Source organism: Leucopleurus acutus (genome assembly GCF_964270905.1).
Source record: "Leucopleurus acutus genome assembly, chromosome: 15".
In the NCBI taxonomy this organism is placed as follows: domain Eukaryota; kingdom Metazoa; phylum Chordata; class Mammalia; order Artiodactyla; family Delphinidae; genus Leucopleurus; species Leucopleurus acutus.
In genome coordinates, this window is record NC_139157.1 from 2,025,798 (window position 1) to 2,048,767 (window position 22,970).

Below are 22,970 nucleotides of genomic sequence, written 5' to 3' on the forward strand. Positions count from 1 at the left end.
GCTGGGACCACCCACCTGCACGATCCTGCTGAGATGGCAGTCGGCCGCCAGCTCCAGGCCCTGCTTCTCCGCCCAGGCCTCCACGTGCCCGAGCTGCTGGCGGATGATGGCGCCCCAGTAGTGGGAGCACAGCCCCGACTCGGGGTCGGTCACCAGCCTGTTGAACAGCCACATGTTGATGAAGTGGAAGAGCTGGGAGAAGAGCTGGATGGTCAGCGCGGCGTTGACCCGGCAGCGGCGCAGCAGCGACATGGCCCCCGTGAGCGTGTGCAGCACATCGTCTGTGCAGAGAGACGGCACTGCGTCACCGAGAGCGCTCCGGAATTAGCGGTAAACGCGCGTGACGTCTGTTCAACCTCTTTAGAACAGCAATCTCACCCCAACAGGAAGCAGTGACGTGGTCTCGAACCACCAATACGTAGCGGTATGAACTGTATCTACTTAAGTTCACCCGGACAGACCTCTGGGAAAGTCTGATGTCACACCAGCAGGATGCGACAAGGTAACTCTTCTTAAACAAGACACGTGGTAATCACAATTTATTAGTTAAGAATGCCAGATCCAATAGGATGTCTCATTACTTTCATAATACCTCCCTCTCACATACAGCAAATATTAAAATGAAGCTAAACAAACAGGAGAAGGAGGGAAGGAGGGGACGAAGGCGAAAAAGGGAACCCTAACCTATTTTGGGTCTCTGCAGACTGTTCTCTTCGGGGTCATCCAGAAAGGCTGGCATGTAATTATTCAGTTCTGACTGAAGACAGTGAACCAGGTATCTGAAAATACGTAAACAATTTTAATAATCTCAGAATGATGCCTTGCTATTGTCAGACATAATATCACAAGAGAAACAATTCGTACTGTTTAGAAATATCTTCCATGTAAAAAATATATGTAAGAGTTCTACTCTCACGATTCTTGAAACATAGCTAAGTGAATTAAATTTATTAAATCAACACATTTTGCATATAGTTAATTATGCTTCTTGATATCCATCTTCAATTAGGGTAAATAAAAACCCTTAAAATTAGTTTTGATAATTTAACCAGAAAACATGATTTAAATCTTTACAGAACAGTATCATCTCCAGACACACGTTCTTACTTAAAGGCCATCTGAACCAAGTGTGCTAGAACATCCTGGGCATCCAGCGTGATGCGACTCAGATCTCGGTCCTGCTTTATGAAGTTGAGCAGCTCAGATGCATTCGCCATCCAGAAAGCAAGCGCCCCTGCGATATTCTTCTGTTTCTGTAGACAGAACACGTTTCCATAGCAACCGCAGCACAAACAACAACAATAAAAATAAAAAGGAATGCTCTTGAAAAGCTGCTGAAGATAGACCAGTACCTTCCCATTTTCACCAAGGTATTTACCACAGATACCAGATACTTGCAGAGGAATTTGGGTACATACATAGCAATGGAAAGTAAAAACCCACTGCAACTTCTCAGGATTCATGTATAGACACACGGATCTAGTGAGCTACAATTTATGGAATCAGTGGGGGGAAGGAGGTATCGAATAATACAACACCAAATTGGAGATTGTGCATTATCTGGTAATCTGTGAAGTATACACACGTGTATCCATGGTTACCCAACAGCCACCCTGATACTCAAAGTCACTGGCTTGGACACCAAGCAACTCGGTATCAAGTACTGATCTATCGTGTCATCTCCCGACCACATGTGCAGGCCAGGCAACCTCAGATGAGATCCAAAGAATAGGAACCAAGGATAAACAATAAAGAGAAGAAACAGAACTTTTGTCATTTCATATCCACACTGAAGTGCATTAAGCAAAAGTTATGAAATGCTGATAAAGGCTGCACAGTCCAAAAAGGGTTTTAGTACTGCATGTTCCAGCTGCCAAATGAGTGTTATGAGCCTCGGTCCGGTTGTTGTTGTACTTTGACATGGAAGCAGCATGAGAAACTCAGCTAAGCCAACACAGCCAGGAGGATCGGCTCCCAGCAGTATGTCCTACCTGATCAACCTGGTCTACTTCCTGGAGAAAAACAGACGCGGGGAAACCAAGCAGAACGAGAGAAAGAAACTTGTAAACAATCATGATAGTTAAAAAAAAAAAAAAAAATCAAAACACTAACATGAAGGTACGACATGAGGGTACGACATTTAGTTACGCTATTCCCACGTTACACGCTCATTTACAGTCTGAGGCAGCTTTGGAAGTCTAGGGCATAAACGATTAGTTTCATGTTCTTAAAACTGGCACAGTAACGAAAGGAATTCCTAGAGTTTATCTATAAAGAAGATGTTACAATAAACAAATGAATACACTGATCTCTTTAAAAGATTTACAAAGAAAAGGACTTCTTAACATCTCGTAACAGCGTTGCGTGTTTGAGACGACTTAAACGTACATAACTTGAGAGTCTATTCTCCTGGACCAGTTAATAAGAATGAAAAACAAGAAAGACCAGCAAAAACAGTAAGAGCTGAGAACTTAAAAATGTATTAAAGACGCATTATTTCTATACTAGAAAGGAGTAACTTGTTTTTTGAAAGTAGGTTTTTACAAAAAATGAAAGAATTTTAATTACTCCATAATTACTCTCTAAAAATTGAAGATTTTTAGATCTTCAATCTAAATATTGAAGATTTTTAGATCTCCAATCACATACTGAACCTAAATCTGAAGTCTGAAAGGCTTGTCCTGATAATGGTGATTTCACTGCCTAGTTAAGAAAAGTCCATCAAAAGTAGTTTGCTGATGGGAGTCTGATAATTTGAAATCCAAACGCGATGGAAGACAGACATTGGCTCTGAATGACAACTGGAAAGGAAATCCACATCTGTCTATAAAATAATAAGAGAGTAACAAAATGGTATCCAAATAAAACGACTTTCCTTTTTATCTGTTTCCTCACTTGGGTAGAAGACTCATAACCTCCTCAAATTCACAGGCTAACCACTCAAACATAAAAGAAACCCTTCTTGAAAATGTCTGGCCTTTTAAAACAGTTCTGAGGGAATTAAAAGACTAGTCTGCCTCAAACTAGTCTTTTCTAGTTTGAAAAGTATCCTGACAGGAGAAAAACAATCAAACCATCTAGCCATGCTATGTAACATTATATACCTAGAGTTTCACAGCTGAATAATAAATAGTGTTGACAAGTGATTTAGGAACACTTTTTTAAAAAAATCTGTAAATTTACTTTTAAGGACTTTAAACCTCCAAGTTATCTAAAAGTCTGGAAAATGATTATGCCAATTTTATCAACTATAGACAAGACAGTACTAAAGGAAACAAACCATTCTGCCACGAAAATATCCTTATTTCCTGAAAACTTTAAAACTGGTTTATGAAAGAATTTGAATCTGATTTTCATCGTAAGTGAGAAATCTCACGATGTCCATTATACCTACACAAGTTTGCTATCAAAAAACCCAGATGCTAACTACCAACATCCTAGTAGGCTCATTATAAAAGAACAAGTCCTTTTTCATAACCATTAAAAACTTCTAAGGAGGTGTCAGGAACTGATGGGGCGGGTAATGGAGAGAAACTGCTCGGTGGGTGAGGGGTCTGTCTGGAGTGATGGAAAAGCTATGGAACCAAGTTCAGGAGGCTGCACAACACTGTGAATGTACTGATGCTACCCAACTACTCACTTTAAAATGGTTCATTTTATGTTACGTGAATTTCACCTCAGTAATTTATTATTATTTTTTAAATTCTCAATGCCTTCTCACAACTAGTGTAATTTCAAGGGTCTTTTTCATGATCATTATGTTACCACGTACAGTTTCTCTTCCCTTATTTTAAATTTTGGAGGGAAGAAACAGAAAAGAAGTTTACATTTCTTTTCAACTTTTAAAGCTACACAATTTCTAATCCTACTTATGTAACTTTCGTTTTAGAAAAAATTAAGACGAAGTCAAACGTAAGCAAATCTGAAATGTTAAAAAAACTAACTTAACTGATTTAAAAATTATAAACACGGTCATTGAACTGGCTTTGCAGGCTGGCGCTTACCTGAATGACCCCTTCCATCATGCTCACCATCTTGTTGACAATGGCAATCACTTTGTGCGTCCGTTCTGCGGGACTGACATCGGGTCTGTACTGGCTGGACAATACATACCGACACGCCATATATAACACGTATGTAGGTGACAACTTAAAATGGACTGTAGAGCTATTAGTGTAATTTATAATGGCAGATAAAAATGAATCTTCAGCTGTGAAAAGATTTCAAAAAAGAAGAAGAAAAAAAAAAAGAACAAAAAAAACCCCATGAAAATCAGATGGAGAAAAATGGAACAAGAAGTAATTCACTACCAATGCAATCTGAAATTACTCACAACTTTCCCTGAATTCAATGCTTGCAGGCAGTATTAGGTCAGGCCCAGGAGCGTCCTGAGTTCTGAAAGAGGAAAATGGCCATTTCTTAAAATCCGGTCACATTAGCTAATAACATCACTGACAACCAGTGCAGATTTCTGCAACTATTTCTTAAATGTCTATATATAAATTTTTTTCAAATAACACACAGCCCAATGACTGGTTTTCATGTGGAACCTATTCAAACGTTCAAATGAGTGAACTGGGAGTGACCACGTCCCAGCTCCTCACAGAGGTCAGGTCCTTGAAGTATCTGCTTCCGTCAGGAGAACAGATCTGACCCTGTTTCTTTATTATTGATGAAGACGTCGCGTGGAGCAGAGAGATCAGGCTGCCAGGCACCTGCTACCGCGATGGCTCAAGTGACAATGAAGAGACACTGCTGGGAGACACAGAGAAAATCTAAACCACACTGAGCTTGAAACTGAGCTCTCACACAGGAAAAGGAAAAGTGTCCTAAGAGCTAGACATCGCCTTTCTCTCCCAATAGAGGTTAGACACGTGACCCCTGCCATTCCAGGTCCCCTCGACCACTCAGTGTTAGCATTTGTCCCCGCGCACGGTGACCACGCCGTAGGATGACTAACACGGCTGACTACAGATCTGCAGGTACAGATGGGCGAACTAAAGTGATTCCTTTCCAACAACAAATGTTCTGGTCCCTCCATCCTCATCTCCACGCACCAAAAGATGAATAAGGAGAAATATAATGTGAGTTCATTCAAACTATCATAAACATGAAAAGTAAAAACAAAAAAACCTTCTTTTCACCAAATTACATGCTTCAAAGTTTATTATCCAGTCTATGATTTATTAATTTGGACTTAACTCAATAATTTAGGTATAAAAATGCTCTTAGAAACAGAAGTAATTCAAAAGCTCAATTATTTTAATATGTCTTTCTTATGCGGCCGCATTTGTAAACATCTGAAATTGTAGCTAAGCAGTTATTTTCAATTTAATACCCATAACGTGAACCTGGATAAATTTTTACCAAATTTTTTTAATGCTTCATCACTTCTACACATCTATTAAAAATAAGGAATTTAAATTCTCGTTGAAAAAATGTTAAAAATGTGTCAGTGGTACTTTAAAAGTCTTTTCCATCATTCATAATTGTTTCCTTGACTAAGGTTAGTATTTAATCGCTCATGAAAGCCACTTAGATTTTTATGACCGCACCAGTGTAGAAGAACTGCTTATACTAACAATGTATTATATACACAAAAAACAGAGACTGAAAATGGGAAGAACCATCTGTTTCCATCACTGTCCTCATATCAACAAAGCAACACATATTTATATCCAATAAAACTTAAACAAGTCTTGGCAAAACAAAAGAATATGACCTTGCAAAAAACTTAACTAAAATATATGCTCACAGGAAAAAATAATTTCTGACATATAATTAATCATCATATGGCTATTCTGACACTATATTATCATATATTTATTAACTGTATTAATAAGTTAGTAAGTATTTACTTATTAATTTTGCATACCCTAAAAACATTATCCTAATTAATCTTCCCCTCCCCTAATGATGATTTGCTTATTCAAGTATTTATGGGCTAAGAACTATGATACACACCTCTTGATCACCTTATAAGCAAATGGAGGTTAACTCCTTATAATACTAATTCGCCGTTCTGAACATCTAATCCTAGAATACACTACCAAAAACAAGTCCGGACACAGAAAGTAGGCTATTTATTATTATATCTAAAAAAAATTCTCCATGTATAATGATTCATATTGTAATTGTAAAAAAATTCACAAAAAATACTGCATAATAACCAAAAGCCCATAATAAAAATGAGGTAAAAACTTGAGCTTCCCAGCTGAGTCCACAGATTTAATCACTATGATGAACGCTATTAAAATCTTATAATGTACAGTGCCCTCTGCTGCAAGACGGAAAACTTAAGAACTGTATCAGTCGCTTGTCGCCTGTCACCAAATGGTAAGCGACCTGCCTCAGCTAATGCCTTGGTTACTGGATCTGCGAAAGGGAACGGTCAGCATGGCCTCATCAAAAGTCTGAAAAGCACCAAAGACGAGCGCTCCCGGCTCCACTGCTGATAACGAGAGCGTTCACACCCAGCTCCCCCGTTTCTGTGTGAGGAGGGCTCAACACCTACAATGAACCACCATGCTTTCCAACACCGAAACAATTTTAGAAGCCACAAGGAAGCAGAATTCTGACTTAAGGTGAGATATATTTAAAAATCTTAAGAAAAGGAAACAACAAAAGGTCTATGTTCTCTGTACAAAAAAACTAGGCAAGACCAGTGCCAGCAGAGAAAAAGACTCATCTCCGTCTATCAACGGGGAGCCATCAGGGCGTGAGACAGAGCAGGATGGCACTCCGTGACTCTGAGACACTCAACTTCAACCTCATTTTTGGCTCTGTGTATTTTTAAACACGTGAGGATTTCCTCTGGAAATGGGTCAAATGATTAGTCTTATCTAAATATCAAAATGATCAAATATTAAAATCCTACAAAAATTCCCTTTCTCCCTGTTTTTACCAAGTAGCACATTTAACATGGAAACATCTTAATTCAAACTGCCTCGCGTTTCACCTGGATGAGGCCGTGGCATGTAAGCGAGGGATGTAACTGTTGATGAAGCATTTTTTTTTCAATTCAGTAACATGAAAAGGAAATAACCTTAAAGTACTGCTAACACTCTAAAAATGTCAGCCAAACCTCTGGAGTGAGTAACCTTTAACCCAAACCCTCTCCAGGTGTACTTTCACTCCTTTCACAATTCCAAAGGCACCCATTTCCCACCTGCTTTCTTGCCTGCGGTAGTCCAGCTGCTGCTCCACTCTGACCATGGGCTTCACCATCCCTCGCTCGGCGGTGCTGGCGGCAGACAGCCCCCTGTCGCCGTCCAGCCTGGAGGAGCTCTAAGTCCAGGGGAAACACAGGGCGTTTAAACACAGCACGCGGACCAACCACGCTTCACACTCAGTCAGCGTCGCGGGGGAGGCGGGGGGGGGGGGGCGCAGAGGGACAGCAGAGGCCAGGAGGGGCCCAGCAGTGCCGAGGATGCCACGTCCACGGCAGTGTGCCCAAGAGCACAGTCACTGAGAGAATAACAGCACACACGGCCACTTTCCCCGTCTGGCTCTAAAACACAGGCATGCAGGCGTGGGGCACACACACCAGGGCCCTGCAGAAAGTCCAGTAATAGCAGCGACCTGACTCCGCAGAGTTCTCTTGGGTCAGGACACAGTGGACAGGGTACGTGCACAATGCGAAGAGGCGGCTCTCTGTTTACTTGTGAGTTGTAAGGAAGGATGTAAAAATTCACTCATCACAGCTCAAAACCTCACTAGTAAAGGGTTCAGCACAGAAACTGGCTTGCTTCCTGCCCTTAATCAACACAGGGAAAAGACACCTATGAAGCAACCCCACACAGTCGACGTAACTCCCTCCAAGCAGTGCCCACTCCTAGCCAGCCTGTGGCTGACAGAGGGATGAGTTACTGATATTCAGAAAACAATCAGAACAGAATCAATAAATTTAGGTAAAAAATCCATTGCAGCAAAAAATTTATGTAAGACTTCTTGCTACATCCCTTACTGTAGAAACTGAGCTCAGATAAGTAAATAAAAATCATCCTGGCCTTACCTACCAGAATCAACATTGTGCAGCATGTATCTTTCCATTCTTTATATCTCCCATAAATGGCATTACACAGCCTACACTCTGTAAAAGATACTTTTTCTAATGCTGTAGACATCTCGTAATATTATTTTTATGTTACAGAATTGTAATGGCTGTATTAACATTCTGTTGTCTATTCGTCAAGGTTCATTAAACCTATTTTTATTAGGTTGTTTAAAGTGTTCATCAGTATAAAGTGTCAGGATAGCTGTGCTTGTTTGTGTATAAATATACACACACACACACATATATTCACACACAGTAATTAATTACTTTGTTAAGGTATGGCTACAGAAATAAAATTGCTTGGTCAGTGGATGGCGACATTCAGACTACAAAAAGTTGTTATAAATGAATAATGGTAAGGCAATGAACAAATAAACTGATATGTTTATAAACTAACATGTTACAAAACCACTTCAGCTGTTTTCAAATGATTTTTAGGACAAATGCTCACAAAACAGCTGAAGGAAGCAGGAAAGAAAGGTGTGTGTCTGTGTAGAGAAGGATTTAATCATGGTAAAATACACATGAACACACACACGCATAGGAGTTCAGAAAAGGATCTACCAAAATTTTACCAAAAGCCAACCATGAACTGTGGATGAACTGTTTTCGGGTTTTCTTTATATGTTTTCTCAGTTTAGCCAAGTTTTCTATATTGACTATGCATTTTTATAAGAAGCACACTTTTTTATAAAGATGGTTATTATATTGGGTTCTGAGAGTACTTACTCATTAAATTACTTAGTAGATCTTTACTGAGACTTTTACGTACTACCAGGCATTTTTCTAAGCAGCAGAAGTGCAGCAGTGAGCACACAAGCCCTACTACCCTCACAGAGCTCACACTCCACAGTCAATCGACAAACAAGTAGCGTACGGTATCAAGGGCTGCACAAAGAATTTCACGTACGGTGTGCACTAGTGCCAGGGCGCTCAAGGAAGACTCCTTCATGGAGGAGACTGCAGAGGAAGCCCGAGGTAAGAAGGGGCTCGCTGGGGGACAACCAGTGGAAAGAGCGTTCCACGAGAAGCAGGCCCACCCGGCCTTTGGGTGGGAAGGGGGTGGGCGTCCCGGGAACAGAAGCAGTGGTGGCACGTGCTGAGCTGAGAGGGAAGGGGGCCGGGCCCCAGGAGCTGTGTGACACAGAGCGACGACCGTGTGACAGCGGGACAAGAAACCACCCAGAGGCTTCGGAAGCAGGGCAGTAGCAACGTCTAATTCACGTCTTTAATACCTCGGTTCAGCTGCCGGGAGGAGAATGACGGGCCAGGGAAGAGCAGAGGAGGGGCTGCCGTCTAAGAAGCTCTGCGGTCCCTCCGCCACAGGACGGCTGCAGCCTGAGCCAGACTCTCCCGGGGACGACAGACAAAGGCGGGTCAGAGGGCAGGGGCCGCGCCGGCGGGACCTGCCGATGACCGGGTGAGGGGGTGACCAGGTGAGGGGACGAGGGGGACCAGGGCGGCCCGCGACAGGTTTCTGTCGAGCGATGCCGAGGACGCTGGAGGACGGGACGTCAGGCCCCGAGGTGGGGAAGGGTGAGGGAGAGAAGGTGCGTGAGAAAGAAAGTCTCCGTTTGTCTCAGCTGCGTTGAATGTGACGGGTGCTGCAGAGTCTGGGGGGCTGGCGCCCAAGACGGGAGTGGCGCGCACAGAGGGCATCCAACTGTCTAAGGTGAGCTGGGAACAGGTACCAACGGAAGAGGGGGGCCCGAGGTCTGAAGCCTTGGCCCCCAATTTCAGAATCAGGCGGTGACGGGGGGACGGGGACCCACCAATCAGACTGAGGAGGAAGGTGCCGAGACGGGGGCGAGAGAGGCCCTGGGGCGGAGGGCGTGCACCCGCTGGGTGGTGCTGGCACCGCCGAGACGGACCCCACGGGACCTGGAACCGGGGGCGTCGGTGCCCGGGACAGGCGCGGCCCTACGAGCGGGAAAGGAGATGGAGTGCAGGCTGCGGACACGGCCACCGCCGATGATCCCTGCCAGAAACCGTGCTGAGAACACGAGTAGGAAACGGGCAGTAGCTGGAGAGGACAGGAAGGAAGGGTTTTAAAAACCTGTCCCGGTGCCCGAAGATGAGCCCCACGCGAGCAGCTCCTGCCCCCGAGCCGGGCCCGTGAACGGCGCGGTGGAAGGCGCAAGGCCTGGGAGCTCAGCGCTTCTCGTGAGGCACTAAGACGTCCGCCGCCCCCGTGGAGAGAGACGGGCGAGGGGTCCCGGCCACCAGCCGTCCCACACAAGGAGTCACCAGCAAGACCAGCAGAGCAGACTGAGTCCAAACCACCCTGCACAGCTACGAAGAAACAGAACAGCTGCTGCTTCAGTCCCCGAGTCCGGGTGTGGGGTGTGACCCAGCAGACGGGAACCAGAACGAGGACAGAAGTAAACCAACTGTGCAAGAGAGAGAGCACAGCGCCCACGGGCGTGAAGCGGCAGGTGGGAGCCGGGACCCAGGCTGAGGTAAGAAGGGCAGGAGTCCGCTATCTGCGGGGGTGGCCTGAGCGAGAAAGGCTGGCCACACAGAGGACAGGCCTAGGACACACTGCTTGGGAGAGAGAGCACAGCCCCCCGGCCGCAGGGGAGAAGACGGTCTGCTGCTCACGTATCACCACGAGAAACACAAGTGGTTAGGACACCCACACGCAGGCCACTACTGAAGCCTGTCTGCACAACACTTTTACGAGGATGTCACCAGTAATTCATCAAAGACGTCCTGTTACGCGAAACAAACACAGTCCTGTCAGGTAAGAGACAATCACCCACCTTGCTCGCTGGTAATGCTGTCCCACTATGAACATCTCCTCCCAAATCAAAAGTTGTCTCCTGAACAATTCTGTTGAGACAGAAAAAGAAATACATAGAATTAGTAACTCTCCAATGGTAAGAGGTAGTCTCTTCTCTATAATACAAAAGGAAGTTAGCTAAATATTCCAATGTTCAAAGCTCTTCAAGAAATCACTTTACTGCCAGAACATGAACTTAATGAATTAAAAATCTATTGTGACTTCATGGACTTTTCCTACCAATGTATACTGAATACTCTTGAGATCAGATTTTTTTTTTGATTCTCTACTCTGAAAGGTGAGAAAGTGAGCATTCCTTCTCCACCTCCCATTTTTATTGTTTATTATCATTTTTCTTTTTTTTTTTAACATCTTTATTGGGGTATAATTGCTTTACAATGGTGTGCTACTTTCTGCTTTATAACAAAGTGAATCAGTTATCCATATACATATGTCCCCATATCTCTTCCCTCTTGCATCTCCCTCCCTCCCACCCTCCCTACCCCACCCCTCCAGGCTGTCACAAAGCACCGAGCCGATACCCCTGTGCTATGCGGCTGCTTCCCACTAGCTATCTACCTTACGTTTGTTAGTGTGTATATGTCCATGACTCTCTCTCACCCTGTCACAGCTCACCCTTCCCCCTCCCCATATCCTCAAGTCCGTTCTCCAGTAGGTCTGTGTCTTTATTCCTGTCTTACCCCTAGGTTCTTCATGACTTTTTTTCCCTTAAATTCCGTATATATGTGTTAGCATACAGTATTTGTCTTTCTCTGACTTACTTCACTCTGTATGACAGACTCTAGGTCTATCCACCTCATTACAAATAGCTCAATTTCGTTTCTTTTTATGGCTGAGTAATATTCCATTGTATATACGTGCCACATCTTCTTTATCCATTCATCCAATGATGGTCACTTAGGTTGTTTCCATCTCCGGGCTATTGTAAATATAGCTGCAATGAACATTTTGGTACATGACTCTTTTTGAATTATGGTTTTCTCAGGGTATAGGCCCAGTAGTGGGATTGCTGGGTCATATGGCAGTTCTATTTGTAGTTTTTTAAGGAACCTCCATACTGTTCTCCATAGTGGCTGTACCAATTCACATTCCCATCAGCAGTGCAGGAGTGGTCCCTTTTCTCCACACCCTCTCCAGCATTTACTGTTTCTAGATTTTTCGATGATGGCCATTCTGACTGGTGTGAGATGATATCTCATTGTAGTTTTGATTTGCATTTCTCTAATGATTGGTGATGTTGAGCATCCTTTCATGTGTTTGTTGGCAATCTGTATATCTTCTTTGGAGAAATGTCTAGGTCTTCTGCCCATTTTTGGATTGGGTTGTTTGTTTTTTTGTTATTGAGCTGCAAGAGCTGCTTGTAAATTTTGGAGATTAATCCTTTGTCAGTTGCTTCATTTGCAAATATTTTCTCCCATTCTGAGGGTTGTCTTTTCATCTTGTTTATGGTTTCCTTTGCTGTGCAAAAGCTTTGAAGTTTCATTAGGTCCCATTTGTTTATTTTTGTTTTTATTTCCATTTCTCTAGGAGGTGGGTCAAAAAGGATTTATGTCATGTGATTTATGTCATGTGATTTATGTCACGGAGTGTTCTGCCTATGCTTTCCTCTAAGAGTTTGATAGTTTCTGGCCTTACATTTAGGTCTTTAATCCATTTTGAGCTTATTTTTGTGTATGGTGTTAGGGAGTGATCTAATCTCATACTTTTACATGTAGCTGTCCAGTTTTCCCAGCACCACTTATTGAAGAGGCTGTCCTTTCTCCACTGTACATTCCTGCCTCCTTTATCAAAGATAAGGTGACCATATGTGCGTGGGTTTATCTCTGGGCTTTCTATCCTGTTCCATTGATCTATCTTTCTGTTTTTGTGCCAGTACCATACTGTCTTGATTACTGTAGCTTTGTAGTATAGTCTGAAGTCAGGGAGCCTGATTCCTCCAGCTCCGTTTTTCGTGCTCAAGATTGCTTTGGCTATTCGGGGTCTTTTGTGTTTCCATACAAATTGTGAAATTTTTTGTTCTAGTTCTGTGAAAAATGCCAGTGGTAGTTTGATAGGGATTGCACTGAATCTGTAGATTGCTTTGGGTAGTAGAGTCATTTTCACAATGTTGATTCTTCCAATCCAAGAACATGGTATATCTCTCCAACTATTTGTATCATCTTTAATTTCTTTCATCAGTGTCTTATAATTTTCTGCATACAGGTCTTTTGTCTCCTTAGGTAGGTTTATTCCTAGATATTTTATTCTTTTTGTTGCAATGGTAAATGGGAGTGTTTTCTTGATTTCACTTTCAGATTTTTCCTCATTAGTGTATAGGAATGCAAGAGATTTCTGTGCATTAATTTTGTATCCTGATACTTTACCAAATTCATTGATTAGCTCTAGTAGTTTTCTGGTAGCATCTTTAGGATTCTCTATGTATAGTATCATGTCGTCTGCAAACAGTGACAGCTTTACTTCTTCTTTTCCGATTTGGATTCCTTTTATTTCCTTTTCTTCTCTGATCGCTGTGGCTAAAACTTCCAAAACTATATTGAATAAGAGTGGTGAGAGTGGGCAACCTTGTCTTGTTCCTGATCTTAGTGGAAATGCTTTCAGTGTTTCACCATTGAGGATGATGTTGGCTGTGGGTTTGTCATATATGGCCTTTATTATGTTGAGGAAAGTTCTCTCTATGCCTACTTTCTGCAGAGTTTTTATCATAAATGGGTGTTGAATTTTGTCAAAAGCTTTCTCTGCATCTATTGAGATGATCATGTGGTTTTTCTCCTTCAACTTGTTAATATGGTGTATCACGTTGATTGATTTGCGTATATTGAAGAATCCTTGCATTCCTGGAATATACCCCACTTGATCATGGTGTATGATCCTTTTAATGTGCTGTTGGGTTCCTTGCATTCCTGGAATATACCCCACTTGATCATGGTGTACGATCCTTTTAATGTGCTGTTGGATTCTGTTTGCTAGTATTTTGTTGAGGATTTTTGCATCTATGTTCATCAGTGATATTGGCCTGTAGTTTTCTTTCTTTGTGGCATCCTTCTCTGGTTTTGGTATCAAGGTGATGGTGGCCTCGTAGAATGAATTTGGGAGTGTTCCTCCCTCTGCTATATTTTGGAAGAGTTTGAGAAGGATAGGTGTTAGCTCTTCTCTAAATGTTTGATAGAATTCGCCTGTGAAGCCATCTGGTCCTGGGCTTTTGTTTGTTGAAAGATTTTTAATCACAGTTTCAATTTCAGTGCTTGTGATTGGTCTGGTCATATTTTCTATTTCTTCCTGATTCAGTCTTGGCAGGTTGTGCATTTCTAAGAATTTGTCCATTTCTTCCCGGTTGTCCATTTTATTGGCATAGAGTTGCTTGTAGTAATCTCTCATGATCTTTTTTATTTCTGCAGTGTCAGTTGTTACTTCTCCTTTTTCATTTCTAATTCTATTGATTTGAGTCTTCTCCCTTTTTTGAGATCAGTTTTTTGAAAACTAATAACAAAAAATTGAAAGGAAGCATAAAGGAAAAAAGAGAAAGCTGTTCCGTCAGCGCGTCTCTCTAGGCGGCAAATGGCACGTGTGGGCTCAGGGAAGGCCGGGGTGCGTGAACACAGCGCCGACGCCTGAGGCGCCAGGAGCCCACGTGTGGGCTCAGGGAAGGCCAGGGTGCGTGAACACAGCGCCGACGCCTGAGGCGCCAGGAGCCCACGTGTGGGCTCAGGGAAGGCCGGGGTGCGTGAACACAGCGCCGACGCCTGAGGCGCCAGGAGCCCACGTGTGGGCTCAGGGAAGGCCGGGGTGCGTGAACACAGCGCCGACGCCTGAGGCGCCAGGAGCCCACGTGTGGGCTCAGGGAAGGCCGGGGTGGGGTGGGGGGGTGGAGTGGGCATGAAGACAAGGCACAGGCCCAGCTGACTCCTGCCTGAAAGCCAAGCTGATGGTTTTTTAAAAGCTCACGGATACCACCATTAGGCTACAAATAAAGAAATGGAGAAATTTTTGATAATGTCAATAATTAGATCCAGAGTAATTCTAAACAGTTTTTAAGAATATCTCAAAAATACCAAAACTGTTAAACTTATCATTATGAAAAATTAGTTGAGAATATAAACAAAATCTCATTTCAAAGAGTCAATAACCTGAGGCAAGCTACAGCTCTTTGGCACAAATGAAGGGTGAATGCAATCCATTTATTCCAGTTCACGAGAGAGGCCCAACCAAAGGGGAGAAAGAGCCCTAAGACATCTGCTGAGAGGCTCATACACCATGATCAAGTGTGATTTATTCCAGGGATGCACACAGATGGTTCAACAGCCACAAAGCCACCAACGTGGCACACCACGCTAACGAAAAGGATAAAAGAACCACACGATCATCTCCACATATGCAGAACAAGATCTGACAAAATTCAACAGCCATTTGTGATAAAAACTCTCCACAAAGCGGGCACAGAAGAAACATCCCTCATCATCATAGAGGCCACGTATGACAAACCTAAGCCAACACCATACTCAACAGTGAAGAACTGAAAGCATTTCCTCTAAGATCCGGAACAAGACAAGGATGCCCACTCTCACCAATATTATTCAACAAAGCCAGAGCAATTAGGCAAGAAAAAGAAATAAGAACCATCTAAATCAGAAAATAAGGGAAACTGTCACTATTTGCAGATGACAAGGTGTTACATACAGAAAACCCTAAAGACTCCACTAAAAAAAATGTGTTAGAATAAGCCAATCCAGTAAGCTTGCAGGGTTCAAAACCAGTAACAAAAATATGTTGTGTTTCTATACACAAGTAACAAAATATCAGAGACATTAAGAAAATAATCCCATTTACAGCCGCATCAAAAAGAATAAAACACCTAAAAATAAATTTAACCAAGGAGGTGAAAGACCAGTACACTGAAAACTCCAAGACACTGATCAAAGAAACTGAAGAAGATACAAATAAATGGAAGATATTTGTTATTTTGTGCTCATGGACTGGAAGAATGGATATTGTTAAAATGTCCATACCAAAGGCAATCTATACATTCATTGGAATCCCTATCAAAATTCCAATGGCATTTTCCACAAAAATAGAACAATTCTAAAATTTCTATGGAACCACAAAAGATCCCAAGTAGTGAAAGCAACCTGGAGACAGAACAAAGAAAAAGAACAAAGAACAAGTCACTCCCTGATTTCAAACTATATTATTGTACAAAGCTATAGTAATCAGAACAGAATGGTATCAGCATAAAAACAGACACACAGATCAATGGAACAGGATAGAGAACCCAGAAATAAACCCACACATATATGGTCAATTAATCTATGACAAAGGAGCCAAGAATATACAATGACAGAGAACATACAGGACAGTCTCTTCAATAAAAAGTGTTGGGAACACTGGACAGCCACGTGCAAAAGAATGAGAACGGATCACCATCTTACACCAAACACAAAGATTAACTCAAAACGGATCAAAGGCTTGAGTAAGACCTGAAACCATAAACTCCCAGAAGAAAATGTAGGCAGTAAGCTCCTTGACACTAGTCTTGGTGATGAGTTTTTGCATCTGACAAAAAAGTAAAGGCAACAAAAGCAAAATAAACAAGTGGGACTGCAGCAAACTAAAAGCTTCTGCACAGCAAAGGAAACCACCGACAAAATGAAGAAGCAATGTGTGCAAGGGGAGAAAATATTTGCAAACCATATATCTGATAAGGGGTTAATATCCAAAATATATAAAGACTTCATACAACTCAGTAACAACATCTCCTCCCAAAACAAAAAACAATTAACAAACGGGCAGAGGATCTGAATAAACATTTTCTAAAGACATACAGATCACCAACAAGTACATGACAAGATGCTCAACATCACTAATCACCAGGGAAACGCAAATCAAAACCGCAAGGAGGCATCACCTCACACCTACCAGAATGGCCATCATCAAAAGGACAAGAGGTATGTGTTGGTGAGGGTGTGGAGAAAAGGGAACACTCGTGCACTGTTGGTGGGAATGGAGATCGGTGCAGCCACTATGGAGACCGGTAATGGAGGTTCCTCAACAATTAACACAAGAGCTACCGTATGACCCGGCAATCCCACTTCCGGGTGTATATCCGAAGACAATGAGAACACTGACTTGATATGACATCCTCACCTCACGTTCACTGCAGCCTCACTCACAACAGCCAAGATATGGGAGCAGCCTAAGTGTCCACTGATGGAAGAATGGATAAAGATGATATAGTGAGAGTGTGTGTGTGTGTGTGTGTGCGCGCGCGCGCACGCCTGTATCTGTGTACACACACTCACAGGAATATTATTCAACCATAAAAATGAAGGAAATCTTGCCATTTGTGACAACATGAATGGAACGTGAAGAAACTGTGCTCACTGGAATGTCGGAGAAAGACAATTACCATATGATCTCACTCACATGTGGAACTTAGAACAACAAGACAGCCATAAAAGGAATGAAATTTTGCCACTTGCAGCAACATGGATGGACTTGGAGGGCATTATGCTAAGTCAAGTCAGACAGAGAAAGACAAATACTACAGATACCACCTGAAAAATACAACAGACTAGTGAATACAAGAAAAAAGAAGCAGACTCACGGACACAGAGAACAAACTAGTGGTTACGATGGGGGTGGGGAGAAGGGCAGTACAGGGGCTGTGGGATGGGAGGCGTAAACCGCCGGGGGCACCACGGGCTCAAGAATATGTTGTACGACGTGGGGAGCAGAGCCAATATTTTGTAATAACTGTAAATGGGAAGTGACCTTTGAAAACTGTATATAAAAAAACAGTAACAACAAAAAAACCAAACTCACAGATACAAACATTGGTGGATACCAGAGGCAGGGGTGTCTGGATGGTGGGGGGAATGCCAAAATGGGTCAAAAGGTACAGGCTTCCAGTTTTAAAATAATTAAGTCCTGGGGATGTAGTGCAGAGCACAGTGACTACAGTTCCTAAGACTGTGCTGCATAACTGAAAGCTGCTAAGAGGAGATCCTAAAGTTCTCATCACAGGAAAAAACTGCATAACTACGTGTGGCGATGGACGTAACTAGACTTACTGTGACCATCTCACAATACATACAAATACTGAATCACTATGTCACACACCTGAACTAATCTGCCAATTATAGCCCATTTAAGAAATATATATACATGTGTGAGAAAAAGGAATACCTGAGTTATCTACCTAGAAATCTGCGTAATGGTTTAACGTGAGAACAGTATTAATTTTTATAAAAAAGGAAAGTCCGTTCTACTTTATGGATGTACGTGTAAGTACTGGTATATTCAACCACTAAGCAGTTTTGACTAGTTTTGCAGGAAAAAGATGTAATAAAAATAAAATGTCACAGCAGCACTACCCCTCGATGAGATGTTCTCCATGTCCTTACACGAACTCTGCTTTCAGCCAGAGACAAGACAAGAATCAACAACCGCAGGCCTCCAGAGCAGGAACCATTAAGGCAAAAAGCAGTAGGAGACGGATGTTCTCACCCAGGAAAACATCGCCCACAAAACTGAAGCGCCGACTGCAAGAGTGGGACAGAGACAGTTTGCAGAACTGTGTTTATGACAGTAACACTACCAACTAACACCATCAAAATAAATATGATATAAAACCTAGAAGTAAAGCCCAGTTGCAAATAAGAGGCAGTAATCGTAGGCACTGCTGCTAGACGATACACACACACCAGAAGAACTGCTCACACGGTAAGTTCTCTGGAGAAACTTCCGAGGAATAAGGGTGAGGCTACTAAGCAGGCGGGCTTTACCCTGTCCAGGTGTCTGGTGCTGAAAGGAAGAAACGGGGCGAAGGAAAGCTGCTAATTAACATGGAAACCCTTTCAGCAAGACCATCTGCTGAAGAGAAGAGCCAGTGGGAAGGTCATGACAAGAGACAGGAAATGGGGAGACGGCTGATAAACAAATACAACCTGAAGAAAGGAATTTAAAAAACCTGGTCTTGCCAGACACAGTAGGGAAGGACGGGTTTATCGCGCGCCCAGTTTAAAGATGGAGACAGGGACCTTCCTGTGAAGTACAGACCCACGCCGGTTCTTTCGGGGACTAAGGGCTCGGTCACTTGCTGAACCCTGGCACTGGAAGGCGAGACACTGGGACGTCAGATCCCCACACCCGCATGGCAGTCCCTACATCCACCCTGCTGACGCGAACGTGCGCGAACCACAGAGCGTCCACCCGGGAGTGGTGTTACGTCTTATCTGCACCAACCGCGACTGCCCCTCACCCTTCTCCACCGCCAGGATTCAATGTGGACAGAGTGAGAAGAGAGGCCAAGACGTCCTCAACAGCCTGGCAGCAGCCGTCAGGGTAGAACTCCTAGTGCCGACAGTGAGCTACCGAAGGGCCAGCACGAGGGAACGGGAACGATCCCCACGTGGCCCCAGGTGGAAGCTCTGCGCGGTTTCACGCAGGAAACCACGGCACAGGAACGAGGAGCGCCACCCCTGGGATGCTACGTCTGTGCTCTCAGCAGGGCCGGGGAGAAGCAACTGCCCCTGTCTTCCCAAGATCCACACCCTAGCAACCTGTAAGACGGGTAATAGTCACCGGGCAGTATATTCATGAAAAAAATGTTATCAAAAAGGAAGTGTTATTCCCTTCCCCTCAGAGAAGTTTTCCCAGACGGTAAGGAGTTTCCTTTTCCAGCACCAGGCCCACGTTGCAAGTCCTCAGACAGGCACTAGGTGGAGCCAAATACCTTGAATTCCTTAACAAAGAACAACGTGTTTCACTACTAGTAACAGAGAAGGCACACCTCAACAAAAACACCTCGGTGACGTAAGGCTCATTACACACAACACCATAATTCAAATAAAGTGTTGTTTTAAAGTATCAGCTAGGGCTTCCCTGGTGGCGCAGTGGTTAAGAATCCGCCTGCCGATGCAGGGGACACGAGTTTGAGCCCTGCCCTGGTCCGGGAAGATCCCACATGCTGCGGAGCAGCTAAGCCTACGTGCCACAACTCTTGAGCCTGCGCTCTAGAGCCTGCGAGCCACAACTACTGAGCCCACGCGCCATAACTACTGAAGCCCGCACACCTGGCGCCCATACTCCTTAACAAGAGAAGCTACCGCAGTGAGAGGACCGCGCACCGCAACGAAGAGTAGCCCCCACGCGCAGCAACGAAGACCCAACGCAGCCAAAAATAAATAAATAAATTTATTTTAAAAAAAGTATCAGGTAAAAAACAAAATTTAAAAGTAAAAACCAGCCACAACTTCCAATTTCAAGATGAAGTCAGGACCTTTCTTTCTTCTTCTTCTTCTCTGAAACCAACCCAAACCAACAAGAACCTGAACCACAAACCACAGACTTTGAAAAGACAATAAAACACATAACCTACGGCGAATTCACTTCATTTTCAGCACGATCACAACACTCTGGGATTCTTAAAGGTGACTTACCCAGGCCTCTGTCTGGGACCCTTCGCCATCAGGCCTCCATCCACGGATCTCTTGGGCAGAGCGTGGTCCTGGCTGGGGTCCACGAACTTAAACACATGGGACACCCCAAACTGCACCTTCATCCCGCTGTGCAGCATCGTCGTCTCCGAGATGCGCTGCCCGTCCACGTAGGTCTCGGCATCCATGCTCCTCGGCGTGACCGTGACCACTCCATCCATGTTTGTGAGGTCACAGTGATGGGGCTCAATTCCTGAACCAAACAACTAAAAGGAAAGGAAAATCAAAGGAACTTCCATCATCAACTACAGAGGACTTAAAAACTGAATTTTAAGACTGTAAGTCCCTCTTTTATGATAAATATAATCTAATAAACTCTGGATTTTTGGTGCTTTCAGGGAATTTTCCCTTAATTTATTAATTAAATAAACACTGTCAAAATAACTGAATATTTTCACCATCCAGCAGCTTGATTTAAGGGGTACCACAACTCTGCATTAAAAAGCATATGGGGGCTTCCCTGGTGGCTCGGTGGTTAAGAATCCACCTGCCAGCGCAGGGGTCACGGGTTCGAGCCCTGGTCCAGGAAGATCCCACATGCCGTGGAGCAACTAAGCCCGAGAGCCACAACTACTGAGCCTGCGTTCTAGAGCCCACGAGTCACAACTACTGAGCCCATGTGCCACAACTACTGAGCCCACGTGCCACAACTACTGAAGCCCATGCGCCTAGAGCCCGTGCTCCGCAACAAGAGAAGCTACTGCACTGAGAAGCCTGCACACCACAACAAGGGTAGCCCCTGCTCACCGCAACTAGAGAAAAGCCCGCGCGCAGCAAAGAAGACCCAACGCAGCCAAAAATAAATAAACAAATTTATTAAAAAATAAAACGTGGTCATCTTGAATATTAGACAATTAATGGGTAAATCTACACAGATCATCAGGGCTACAAATCGCTGTTCACCTGTTTTACTGCTGTGCTGAGGACGGGGTTAGAACTGAAAATGACATTAGTAATCGGGCCCCTCATGCCACAACTGAGAAGTGAGAATACAGAGAAAGGGACATCTGCCCACACCCAAGCCCCAGGAAGCGAGCAGCCCTGCCCTTCCCAGCGCACAGGCACGCTAAGCTCTGCTCTAATCCAGCCTGAGCACTGTGGCTCAGCTAACATTTTAACTATACTTCACTGAACGCCTCCTACTGCGTGTGCGACCCAGTGACAGGCACTTCCACGTACATTATCCCCCTTAATCTTGTCATCTTGAAACAACCTATAAAACCATCACCATCTTTTGGAGAAAAGCAACAGCCCTGGAGGTCTGGGGGGGAGTGGGAAAGACACTCACACTCTGCTCTGTTCACAATGAAGCAGAGAGACGTGACCCAGAGCAAGCAGGCTGCTTCCATTACATACAAAGGCTTTCCCTCCCTTCCACTCACCCGCGGCGCGGCAGGCCCACACACTGCCCTATGACCCACCGAAGCGGCAGAGTGGCAGCCGGACACGCACCTGGATGGAGCCGTCGTCGAACTTCTCTGTCCCAACCTCAGTGACACTCAGCTGAAGGCGGTAGAGCTTTGGCTTGTCTCTGGAGTCGGAACCATCTGCGATGAGAGAAGGACAGGGCTTCACTAGCCAAGTCGAATGTGCTCACCATGTTATTTGAAACAAACAAGCAAACAACAGGTTACCTTTGAAGCAACACTACTGTTCTCAATTCTCAGGATTTCTGTTCAAAGAACTCCCCAAATTTATATCATGCAACTTAAGTAACTGAATACACAAAATTCAAAGTAAGACATACGCACATCAGCTTCTGTTTAAAATATAATTCAAGGTACTAACACCGTCATTCATACCGACGTTTTCTTATCACAGAAAAAAAATGTTTCCCCACCACACGGTCCTGGACTTGTGTCTGACTCTAAAGACAGGGAGACCCTCCTTCCAGACCGGACCTCCTCACAGACCGCCAGGCACAGCGGAGCTACCGATGGAAGGACTGTGACCTCCCATCTCACCCCGGACCTTCTGAAGAAGACAGGGAGACGCTCCTTCCAGACCGGACCTCCTCACAGACCGCCAGGGCTACCGATGGAAGGAGTGTGACCTCCCAGCTCACCCCGGACCTTCGGGACCAGACCGACCCCAGAGATGAGGCCCCAGCGCGTGTCCCCACGTGATTCTGATGGCCACCCCTGGCAGGAAGCTCCAGTAAGAACTGCCGTGAGAAGTGCTCACCTCCACGGAGTGGAGCTGGGGTGAAGGACAAAAGGAGAGCCTGGGTTTTTTACTTCTGTGTCATTTCACACTTCCGGGAACTGCTGAGATGTTTCCCTTGCCTGCCATCACTTTGTCTGACGGGCTGGCTTCGGGGGACCACAAGAGCCGCGGCCCCTGCCCACTGACCCCCAGATGGGCTCCTCCTCTCCTCACCTGCCAACCCAACCCACCTAACACAGAGGCTCATTCTGATCTCAGCGCTATCACATCGGGGGACACGGGCCTCGGCACTCACGTGCCAGGACACGGTCCCAGGGCCGTGACAGCAGCAGCCTCGCTGTGCCCATGCTGTGCAGGCCCCGCTGCCCCAGAGCCTCAGCGACTTCAGAATCGCTCACCGAGCTGCAGTTAAAATCTCTAGTCCCCAGGATCAGGAGTGTAAACACTGCAGTGT

General features: G+C 44.4%; 1 protein-coding gene across 6 annotated transcripts in view; it reads right to left on the minus strand.

Moving 5' to 3' along the window:
- The window catches only part of AFDN (afadin, adherens junction formation factor), a 139,548-nt gene that overhangs the window by 46,570 nt on the left and 70,008 nt on the right, over positions 1 to 22,970 (minus strand). For 4 of the 6 annotated variants that reach the window (XM_082855432.1, XM_082855433.1, XM_082855431.1 and 1 more), the window contains exons 9-18: positions 21,803 to 21,897; positions 20,294 to 20,556; positions 10,819 to 10,888; positions 7,169 to 7,287; positions 4,334 to 4,395; positions 4,005 to 4,210; positions 1,992 to 2,012; positions 1,108 to 1,253; positions 685 to 779; positions 16 to 281 (exon numbers count right to left, since the gene is read on the minus strand). In XM_082855432.1, coding sequence (XP_082711558.1) covers positions 16 to 281; positions 685 to 779; positions 1,108 to 1,253; positions 1,992 to 2,012; positions 4,005 to 4,210; positions 4,334 to 4,395; positions 7,169 to 7,287; positions 10,819 to 10,888; positions 20,294 to 20,556; positions 21,803 to 21,897 — 1,343 coding nt within the window. The remainder of the gene's footprint in view (positions 1 to 15; positions 282 to 684; positions 780 to 1,107; positions 1,254 to 1,991; positions 2,013 to 4,004; positions 4,211 to 4,333; positions 4,396 to 7,168; positions 7,288 to 10,818; positions 10,889 to 20,293; positions 20,557 to 21,802; positions 21,898 to 22,970) is intronic. The other 2 variants (XM_082855435.1, XM_082855434.1) reach the window with 1 other exon arrangement.